General features: G+C 34.8%; 1 protein-coding gene across 1 annotated transcript in view; it reads left to right on the top strand.

The window, feature by feature from the left end:
• Window positions 1-4,077: 4,077 nt before the first annotated feature.
• Window positions 4,078-12,302, top strand: part of LOC150109416 (solute carrier family 7 member 14-like) — a 52,801-nt gene continuing 44,576 nt past the window's right edge. The window contains exon 1 of the mRNA XM_090402332.1: window positions 4,078-4,198. Within this exon, the coding sequence (XP_090258458.1) occupies window positions 4,078-4,198 (121 nt within the window). The remainder of the gene's footprint in view (window positions 4,199-12,302) is intronic.

Raw genomic sequence — 12,302 nt, 5'->3', positions numbered from 1 at the left:
GGATTAAAGGATAAAGTGATCTAAGTGAAAGGCGGATGTTTCTTGGTAACTCCAAGGTGGTTTTTAGTAAATTATTAGTCCTATTGTGCAATTCAATTGTAGGGTCACTATTTAGTTCGGAGTAAGTATCACTGTTTAAAAGTTTCGAAATTTTATTATGGTAATCAGACTTGTCCAAGATGACAGTTGCATTCCCTTTGTCAGCAGGTAGAATAACGATGTCATTAAGTCCTCTTTCGTATGGAAGCCACTTTCTCCATAAATCATGCTAGACCACCTCCAGACAACATTTCTTACTCTGAAAGAGTAGCTATTAAGAATATTATGTTATCAATACGATGCTTTATGCAGATGATCAGATTATATTACAAGACAATGAAGATGACCTTCAAAAATAAGTTTAGGAATTAAACAAAATAAGTCAATTTCACAAAAAAACAACAACAACAAAAGGCATAGCATTTAAAGGTTTCTATAATAGTTATAGAATCTATAACTATTTCTATAATAGTTATAGAAAATAAAATAATAGAAGAGATAACACAGTTTAATTATTTAGACTACATAATAGATAAAGATATAAATGAAAAAAAATAAAGAAATTTCAGAAAATCCGTGGAACAATTAAAAGGACACTGAATAAAAAAAAAAGACGAGAAACTCAACTAAAATTTTACAAAGTAATGGTCATTTCCACTCTGAGATTTTTAAGAACAATTAAAGGATGCACAAAATTGGACCATATAAGAAACGAAGACATCAGAAAAGAACTAGATAATCATAAAACGAATGAAAAGATCAAGGAATACAGAAAGAAATGGAAAGAACATCTATTTAGGATGGAAAGATATCGGCAACCAAAAGAATAGATGGATTAAACCAGAGAGAGAGAGAGAGAGAGAGAGAGAGAGAGAGGAAGACCAGCGACAAGATGGAAAGACCAGTGAAGCAGGAAGAGGCAAATACCTAATCCTTGAAGAAAAGAAGAAGAAGAAGAAGAAGAAGAATTTGCCATCTAAATATTTGCCTAAATAGCTGAAATGTTTTCCTTCACTCCTCTATACATTTTCCATTCCAATGCATAATTTCAAATTTGTAACATATCATATTTGTTACAGCTGTTACTCAATTTAATTAAGGAATTTTACTAGATTTATTTGAGAGTATAACACATCTGCATAAAGAGCTGAGTTGAATATCCTCCATTTTGATGTTAGTTCCAATGCCACTTTCTTTCATAATTTGACCCATACAGATGACGAATAACAGTGAAGATAGTGTGCACCCTTCTTCCACACCTCATTTCACATTAAACCGTTTTCCTACTCGTATACCCTCTTCATTCTTCTAAATGCTGATTTCCAACTTATACATAGATAATGTATTGCTCGATATAATGTTCTATTTGCACTATAGAATGCTAGCATCTTAAACACTTTTTCTCCTTGTATCTTGAATTATGTATTTTCCAGATTACAAAACTTAAAAAAAAAAATCCTTGTTATATTCTCATGATTTCTCTCTTATTTGTCATGAAGTGAAAATGTGATCCTGTCAACCCTTATTTGGTCAAACCAGCCTGTTCTTCTCCAAGCTCCAAGTTTCTCTTCCATAATTGTTTTAACTCTCTTCACGAGTTTGAACAATTCGAGCCAATGAACACTGGTAAGCATAAAGCTTACCAGTGTTCATTGGCAGGAAAATTCTTCTGTAATTCTCACATGGATTTTTATTTCCCATTTTTATAGATGAGTGTTATGAGAGTTCTGCTCCAATCATCTGGAATTTGAATCTCTACTCTCTCTCTGCCCAGGCTTTCTGAATTATGCAGTGCAGCCATTGTAAAACGTTAATACTTCCATATTTGAGTATTTCTAGTCAAATCACCTCCTACAACTGCTCTTCCGCAGTTTGGGTTTTTGATGACTTATTCTACCACAAGTATTGATATGTACTTCTGATTGCATTTCTCTTGAATATTTTCTGCCCCGTTCTCTCATAACTTGTTTCACTTATGAGTCTTTCAAAGTAATTAATCCAGATATCTAGAATATCTTATATTCAGTTTTAATCTCGTATTTAAAGTTTATTCTCGTGTTTACCACAATACTACGACTACTCCTTCCTTTCCCTGATCGCGATTGCCTGAATATAACATCTTGTATTTGTTATTTAGAAGAATCCTTCCTGCTTTGGTCTTCCTTGTTTCAGTAACGCCAATTATATCGAAGTGGTACTTCTCTAATTCTTCTTCCAATTCAATTTCTTTTTCGTTGATACGTCTTACTCTAATGATACCTATATTGAATTCTACTGATGATGAGTTTGAACTTGTTCTAGTTGTTGACTTTTCATTATTCGTCCCGGTTTTTTCTTGGCAGAGTGAAGCTCATTCTATCATGGATATCCGGTTTAGTTACCTATTAAAGGGTGCACCAGAAGAAGATGGGCGCGATATTGGAATTCATTTGAAGTCTACATAGCCTTTAAGGCTATGTAGACTTCAAATGAAGCATGTCGTTATAAAGATAATTATTTTAAAAATTTTACAAAGGGACTTTATGGAGAGAGCAATATGAAAAAAGCGTTTCACTAATATGAAGTGTTGAGTCTCGTAATCTTATTTTATGTCTGCTAATTCATTATTTGCACGGTCTATAGTTTAATAGTTTGAAGGTTTAAGCAAAAAATAAACTAAGTGGTTTCAGAGAATTCTAACAAAAGGTTCAAAAATAATTTATAATATTCAAATAAGGAACGTTTTTGTACCAAATATGTAATTTCAGACAACAAAAATGCATTGACTGCAGCGAAGACTTCGGTGTTTGGATGTAACGTGCTTTGAAAGCCTGACTGCCATAAATAAACCACATATTCTAAGTTCTAAGTTTTATTAACCCTTATCTAAAGTGCTTCCGTTTTGTTTAATTATTTCCTTTTATTATCATTATTATTAATTCTAGATCCTCACAATCTTTCAGAATTCCAGTTTTTTAAAAAAAGCAAACTAATAAACAAGTTATATTAAGTTATACTAATGAATTATATTTTCATTTTTCGATATATCAGTATACAAGTGAAAGTTTTTGGTAATAAAAAAAAAATGTGAAACACACATTCCACAAGACTTAAAAGAAGTTCGACGAATGTTGACGAGTCTGAGAATCTTACACCAGCGCCTTAAGCTTAAAAATTTACCATTGCGTTACCAAGAACTTTAAAATCGAAGGATGGCATAATCAATCAGTTCACGAGCGGTTCTTGTACGACTTCTAAATGTTCGGATGTTACCGATTTCTGTATAAATTAGAATGAATTATTCGATGTCTTCTCATATCGATGTTTCTTTGATGTGAAAATGTTAGTCTTCCTTTTCTCAAAATATATATCACGAAAGAAATATTTCGAAAATACTTTAAAAGCAACTTGAGTTCGACTAATAAAAGGATTCATAATGAAGAAGCTGTGTGTGTGTGTGTGTGTGTGTGTGTGTGTGTGTGTGTGTGTGTGTGTGTGTGTGTGTGTGTGTGTGTGTGTGTGTGTGTGTGTGTGTGTGTGTGTGTGTGTGTGTGAGATAAAATTCTTACGACAGATATCGCTTTGCATCATTAATAAATATGCCTATAATTTGAATCTAAATGTTGAAAGGTCATTTCTGTAATGACAGAGAGAGCAAATGATTCTAACAAACACGCACACACACACACACACACACACGCACATTCTATTTTCTCTCTCAGCCTTCGTTCCACTGATCGCACTGCACTGCGTGGCGCTCTGAGCCAGTGACTGACGGTAGACATTACAGCACATTCGAATACCAGCTGCCGAGCAGCTTCTGTTTTCATTGATCAGAGATGTTTGTGAGCCTCCCAGATTGGAGATGCTGGCGTCAGAACGCCGCTCGTTACGTTCCCTATGCGATGGAGGGTTTGCTCAAGTGGTAAGCTTAGTAGACACCTCATTGACATTATTTGATATGTAAGCTATCGCATTTCGTATTTCGCAGCAGATGCCATTTTATGTGCAAAAAAAAAAAAAAATGAGAACTTACTGTCGCTATCTCAATCATTAAATATGGAGGAGACCTTCGCCTCGATATGGAAAATTGTGACCCGCAGGAAGACAACTGTATGTCCTGGAGATGCGGGTCAACAGCTAAGAAGATGCTTGACGGTTGTAGATGTCTCTTGTCTAGGTAAATATTCTAAATATGCTTTCAGATTTCAATTTAAAAGCGCTATATATTAGACGTAGATATTGTAGCTGACAGCGAAAAATTCCCGGAAGATAAACTTGCTAGCTGTCTCCAGATTAAGAACACGATATCCAGGTAGAGCAGTTACTGATAGACATCCGTATGCAAATTACAGTAATTTTACTTCGGTAATTCTTTTGTTGCGTTTTGATAATGAAGCCCAGTACTGGAGACACTCCACTATAATAAATGATATCTGACAATTACTGTCATCGATTAAATTACTAATGGCAGCGATATTTGATAAGAACGTTAATGATAATTATATGTGACAGACTGTACATGCCGAATTTAAATTAAAAGATAAATTTGTAAAATCTCTGAACTTGAGATAAATTAATGATTAAGAGCAATTTAATGACACTATGTGAATAATATGAATGTTCACTTACAGCTAAATAAAACAGTGAAAAGCAATTGAGTTTTTGATGTTTAACATCGACGTGTTCATTTTTAAAAGACTTTTGTACACTTATTACATAAGTTATTTTTATCACGTGTTCTATTCGATAATTTTTCATCATATCAACAGGTAGTAGAGACAGATGAACTGCAATAGCTTATTTTATGAAAAAGAAAGGATAATATATAACATTTCAATGGCAGTAATCTGCCCACCAATCCATTACTTCTAAATTTGATACTAGAACTAGATAAACTAATTTTATTTTATTTTATTTTGAAATTATTATTTATGCGGCTAATATTAGCAAACTACTAATGGGAAATTTTAATTTAGCATAGTACGTATATTTATAATACTGCAGAAAGTACTTGAAATCGAGCGAATGTTCTGGTTTCTGTTCTAATCTATCTGTAGCATAAAGCCGTATTTTCACAAATCATATTCAAAAAAGATCAAAACATCATATTGCTTCTGTAATTTAAAAACAAATATAATATAATATATATATATATATATATATATATATATATATATATATATATATATATATATATATATATATATATATATATATATATATATATATATATATATATATATATATATATAACATAGTAAAACGTAAAATATATTTTTTAAAACATATATTTGCTAAAAAGATTTATTGCATAATCAAATAATTTTCCTTTTTTTTATTAAAACGACAACATCAAAACTAAAATCTTTTTTATTTCTTTAATTTATGTGTGTTTGTTAAACCAACAGAAATCTATTTTATGGAAAGGTCAGGAATTCTTATGCTTAGAACTCCATTCCTCTTGATGAGTTTTGGAAATGCCTGCAAGAAAAGCTGAGTGACTCTACTAATGCATGTTTGGGAGGAAAGCAAATTTGTTTCATTTACGGATGCGCAAAATCGTGTTGAAATCTCCCAATTAAATGACTTAATGAAGGGTTCTAATTATTTATACATGCAAAATATTTGGTCACATACGTCACCACATGTTCTAGCCGACTGTTTAAGAATACTTCGGGTCAGTAATCGTCAACAGTGTTGAGCTCAATAGGAAAATCAAAGAATCTTTCGTAGTTCAATAAAGGGCTTATTGTGCGTGTCTATCTAGCTGGAGCCACGATTTTGAAAACAGCAGAGCTGACTTGTTTAATCAGTGGAAAAGTAATCCATCCTGCTTGTCTACAAAGCATAACTGTGGTCCTAAGACGGTCAAACATGATCGCCGTACTCTGAGAAGGCTTGTACAGACAAACTGAACTTCCTGTGTGCAGCAAATGACTGAAGCATTTAATGAAGGCTGTTACCAATCTATTTCTCACCGAACTATGCGCAGGGAATTGAAGAGGATCGGCATTGGCAGTCGCATGCCAATGCGGAAGCCACTGATATCTGCGAAGATCCGGAAAGTTCGTTTACAGTGGTGTCAGGAACATCGTGACTGGATACTGGGAGGCTGGGAAAAAAAAGTCATGTGATCCGACTAGTCAGTACACCTTATTTGTACCAACGGTAGGCAGAGAGTTTAGGAGGACCCCTCCTATGAAGCAATGAACCCAGCTTGCCTTGTAAACAACTCAAAGTTCTGAAGGTGGTGTCCTAGCATAGGCCATGTTCTATTGTACGGAACGTGTCCTCTGATATTGTTATCGATGAAGTCCATTCTATAATACTGACTTTTTATCCAGCAGGTGATTATTGTTTCATGCAAGACAATGCTGCTGTCCATCGCGCACGAATTGTTCAGCAGTGGTTAAGCGAGCAAGACAGCGACTTCCACCTTCTTTCCTGGCCACCACAAAGCCCGGATCTGAACCCCATTGAGAATACATGGGACATGTTAGAAAAACAGATCCGGGTGCAAAGTCCTCTTCCCTCAAATGAGTCAGCTAAAGGATTGTCCGGTGAACGCCTGGTATGTAGTAAACACTGACGTAATCCAATGCCTTGTGTAATCTATTCTAAACCGCACATTCGCACTAAAGGAAGTCCAAGACGGTATTAAATAAAAGTTCCTAATACAGCGGCCGGTATATGTATGATGAAACATTGCACCAGCAGATGGTCTATTCGCTCAATATCATGCTACATCTCACATCTACAGTCATTTAGCGTGCAAACTTACCCTTATATCTTACTATTCCAAGTGGGTCGTCACTATAATTTCGTTCGCAAAACTTACAGTATATTTTTATGTCAACTTACCTATTTGGAATGAGTGCGTGGGTAGGAAGAAAACAATACACTTTCCAGGCCATTTCTGTCTTCCAATTTTTAATATTCATTGAATGAATGTTACAGGATTCTGACCTTTGGCCTCCAGAGGATGTTTAGAGAATGTTATTCTTCCACTCACCCCGAAAACAGGCAATCAGGTTCGAACCAACTACCTGTATTTGAGAACATTTGAGAACAACGTCTGTAGTTTCTCACACAGAATAGGTTTCAGAATCGCGAAGTTCTGCATTTACAAAAAGGTGGATATTCCTTCTCAATCAAAATTAAATATCACAGGAAGTCCTATGTCTGAACTTAGACCTGAATTATATCTTCATACATGAAGCAAACGTCTACGTTATCCAATCTAATTATTCATATTGAATTAAAGATACAATTTTTCTCTTTCCTGAATTTCTTTTGCTCGTGTTTCAATTATAAACACCATCTTATGAAAAACGTTTTTTTTTTTCTGGATAATTTTTATACTTCAGTAAATATTGAACTCTGGAAGAATATTTTAGCGTTTTAATTGATTTCAATACGACTTTTATATATCTATCTTAAAAGAAATACCCCGTGATCTTTCTCTTCCGATAAGAAGGGGAATAAGTACTATTGATCATTATTTGAGTCACTTCAACGTTTTAGATCTCATATCCTTACCACTATGTCCAGTATGGTACATTTTAGCAAAACAGCGTCGTTTGTTCCAGTTTCTAAAGGAATTAAGTCAATTTATTCTTGCTTCCAAGCTCACTGATGTCACTTCCTAAATGTTAAATGTTCTTAAGACTATGTATCTCATAAGAACCAGGTTCTTGTAAGCTTGAATCATAGTGAGTCTTGCAAAATTTTTAAAAGGAAATTCGTAACAACTGGGAACGTTCTTAAGTGAAGATCAGTTAATAACCTCATACGTATTACAGGATGTTTCTTCGGTAACTCGAATCTCAGACCTCAAATGAGATAATACGCTGGCCTCATTGTTGGTCACACGTTGTAAACAACCCTTTGACGGGGATAAGTTTTCCTAATTCCTATGTGTATCCTGAAATTCGCCTGTGCAATCGCGTCATTGAAGCTCTGTTGGTGTCTCTAATTAACGCATTCCCTTCAGTTGAATTTGATTTCAGAAGTTGAATGTCGGGTCCCTCCATTGCTTGATTAATGGAGAGGAACTGAAAAGAACTAATTGTTTAGTGATCAGAATTTATCAAAATCAATCGGTTGGATCGGGAATAATTTCCCTTGCTGCAGTATGGACCACCAGTGGATTAACAAAACGTAAAAACACTTTAGAAATGTAATCAGTACAGAAGATTTTTATTGGTATCTAATTTAGATTCTCTTGATCTTTTTGACGAAAGGTCAAAGAGAACATTGATTTGTCATCGAAAAGTATTTCGGTAACACAACTTTGAAAAGTGTTTCAGAATGAAATCTCACCCAACCACCGAAATACTTTTCGATGACAAAACTCTAACCCCGATCAATGTTTTTTTTTTTTTTTGATAAGTAAAACGTGATATTCATTTGTGTGTGTGTAAATTGTGTAAGCTTTTCAAAACACCTCAGTTATATGTAGTGAACGGAATATTATACAGAGCAATATGTAGTCAGTATTTCAGTTGTAAGTTGCATTTATCAAAAAGAACTGAAGATTTTAATGGATTAACTTGTGATGTAATTGAAGCTTACCTAGACACTTCGTAGAAAAATTCCTCTGTAATTTCTCTATTAAGTGTCACCGAATACCTAACGTCACCCATATCTCATCTACATCTTGGGTGAAGTTAGGTATTCTTACCGAACACTTTAAAACAACAATTTTCAAGAAAATCTTTCAATAAATTATAAAAGAATTCATCGAGAAATTTTCGGTGAATTGTTTTTTCGATCAATTAATTTTGCGACGAATTATCTTGCGATGAGCTCCACGAATTATTAGATAAATTGCTTTTTTTTTCAATGAACTGCCACTCGTTAAATTGTTCTTCGATTAATTGTTTATTCAACGAATTGCTTTTTCATTGATTTGTCGTTCGATGAATTATCATTCGGCAAACTCTCTTTTCGATTAACGGTTTTTCGATGAATTTTCATGGAACCATCTGACTCCACAGTGAGCAGAAGGATTCGCGAAGGTGGGCTGTATGTTAATTATTATTATTATTATTATTATTACATGACACCTCCAGGGAGTCCGAAGACTCATCGAGGGAGGATACCTGCTCTATATCTCTCTATCTCCACCATTCAATCCACCAACTACAACTAATCGCAACTACACCAACGCCATCTACCGCCCGCCACCACCACTAGAATTTCACGGACAATCACAAACATCCATGACCATGGCGGGATTCGAACCCGCAGCCTTTTGGCTGGAGAGCGGATACGCTAACCGCTCGGACAACCAGGCCGGCAATCTGTAATAAGCAACCGGCCTGAATGTCCCTATCCCCACTACACTGGAGAGAACATTTGAAACGAGACAAGCTCCATGTCACCTGAGCCTATGACAATATTTTTTGTATTCTTTACAAACGAGTCCCGATTTGCTCTAAGAGCGATACTGGGCATGCTCTCATCTGAATGGAACCATGGAAAGGTTATCATCCGTCTAATATCATTCAGACTTGTACTGTCCGACACAGACGACAGACCCTCGGCGGGCAATGAGCCAGGAAGAGTCAATTCATGTTGAAGGGGAGAAAGGAATAAGGCGATGTATGAATTCGTCATCAAGATACGAAATCACGTACTTTATACGTGAAATTTTCCAACTGTTGTACAAGAAAAATAGTTACACTTTAAAAACTAGAATTTTCATAAAAGAAAAGCTAGAAAAGAAATTTTTCCGACGTATAATAATAAACACTCATCCCACGAAACGCACTTGCTCTATTATCGGAATGGATTCGCCTTCTTCTGCCATGCGCAGAAGTCGAGGAGTCTCGCATCTGTAGTCGCACACTATGTGCTTCCTGGCGGAAACATGAATGCTGCAACTTGTACACACACACACGCACGCACGCACGCACGCACGCACACACACACACACACACACACACACACACACACACACACACACACACACACACACACACACACACACACACACACACACACACACACACACACACACACACACACACAATTTCGTCTACGAAGTGAGTTGTTATCCCGCAACTCACAAAAATCAAATACAAGTTAGGGTTTAGGATCACAAGATGACCTACTTATCTACCGTAGTCTGGCCTTAATGCCTTGAAAATCTGCTGTAGCCAAGACCTCGGCTGTCGGTGAAGGATAATGGTGGAGCTGGTTGACCGAAGATTTCTAAAAGATGATTAAGACTAATGCACTTCTGCTTACTTACTCCTTTGTAGAATAAAAAAACGTTAAATCTTTTACAAATGAATATAAAAATATGAAGAATTACAAAATCATAAAATAGGAAAGTGAAGAATCCAAAAGAAAAGGAATACACTTAGTTATTAAGAGAAAGAAGAACAACATATGGAAAATATACAGACTTCAAAATATTTAGAGAATGCAGATATAAAAGATTAATCAATGTAATCATGAAATTAAAAGTAAACATAATAACAGATGAAGTTACAGATGTAAAAGGACTTTCTCGGTTCTTTCTATTAACTTGTATTTATTTAAACGTATTAAATTAACCAAAGGAAATGTTAGCAAGTGAAAGCAGACGATTTCATATGTGTTAAAAGCAGCACCAAATTACATTTAGTTAAAATGACTTTAGCTACTAAACTGATAATAATAATAATAATAATTTTTTTTTTCAGTGACACGTGCACAGTTTATTATTATCATAAAGAGGATTTGCAATTAAAACATTATTTCATTTATGTACAAACTGATGAAACATTTAGCTATGATAAATATACAGAACAACAGTAATTTTTCGCACTGTTGCATTAACCTTTTTTTTTTTCGTTTGATGACGTTTCTGTTAATATCTTCGAAGCGTATAATAAGTTTGTCTGAGAATAGCTATAATAATAACGTTGTGGCAACGTTATTATATTCGAAATATTCAATTCAAATTCATTTCATATTCAAAATTTCTGAAGATTAATTTTTTAAGAATTATTTCTGAGAATCAATCGAAATTTGTAAATGAAAATAATTGGCTGTCTCTTTTGAAGTGTTCCATGTTTGGAACAGGTTCGTCAAGTAAAACGTGTACGTGGAGGTTTATTGTAAACGGCTGAGTCTTCGTAATGTGTGATTTATGTTTGCTTGCGGATCATCGATTTCCTGAATTCGAACCATCTTTCTATGCAATGAAGTCTGTGCAGTAACGCATTAGTCTTTATTTATGGAGAGTGATCAATATAAGAAGCGAGGGTGTTAGGCAAGCTTTTCATCCATTGAAAGAAGGAGATCAATATCTAATCTTGTAGCCAAGTGAGACTGTAAGTCGGCCTTTGAGCATTTATCATTGACACTCATACGCCCTAAAAGGAACAGCAAGTAATTTATGAGAACGAAAGTATTATCAGTAACGAATGCCAAGTAAAAAAAGATAGGAAATAAATTTATAGACAACATTCTATAGAATTATATTATCGGCCTGTGCTGTAAATGGGCAATCACTGACCAAGGGGAAAATATAGGGAACTCCCTGCAACATTCCCATCAAAATCGAAAGGCAAGCTAAAGAACTGAGCATGATTTCTTTTCCAAATCAACGTTCTTCCGTGTAATATTTACAAATTATTTTTTTTCATTTTCTTTCCATTACCTCGCTTTCCAAGTCTCTTTCTTGTAAGTGAATGCACCCAGTTATGAAAGAGTTCAAAACTCATGCCCAGGGGTTCATAGTTTTATGTTCGTTAACTGTCATTATCTTTTTCTCAAATTCTTACATTCTCTCATCAGGAAAGTCTGTAATTTCTACATCGATGTAGGTATTAGAGCAGCCTAACGGTGGAAAAGAGTGACTGATTGTGAACGTAAATTTTGCTTTTTCTTCATGTTGCATAATGCAATTGTTAAGGGACTGCCTTATCTGTATGATTGCCTTTTAAGTTTCACATAAATACAGCTCAGGTAAGATCCACACAAATAGGCCAGCCCAAAATTTTCAGGTTCATGAAACATTAAGCTGAATTATAATAAGAGAAAGATTGAACGTGCTGTGAAATTCTCTGTCGCGTAGAAATGATGAAATGTTACAATAATCTCCAACCAATGATTCTTTTTCTTTTATATCCGCTCTTAGTTTCCGTTCTCTTCTCATTTTTTATACAATTTTTACAGCAGTTATTCAGTTGAGTTAAAAAGTCCTGAAGTCACCTACTAGATTTATTTAAGAGTATAACATTATCTCCGTAAAGAGCAGCGGTTAACATTTCTGATTTTGATAC

Source organism: Typopeltis vanoorti, chromosome 2, assembly GCF_054136105.1.
Source record: "Typopeltis vanoorti isolate ZY-2024b chromosome 2, IOZ_Tvanoo_1.0, whole genome shotgun sequence".
NCBI classification, from domain to species: domain Eukaryota; kingdom Metazoa; phylum Arthropoda; class Arachnida; order Uropygi; family Thelyphonidae; genus Typopeltis; species Typopeltis vanoorti.
The sequence above is the reverse complement of the archived record's forward strand: the minus strand, read 5'-3'. Positions and strand labels throughout refer to the sequence as shown.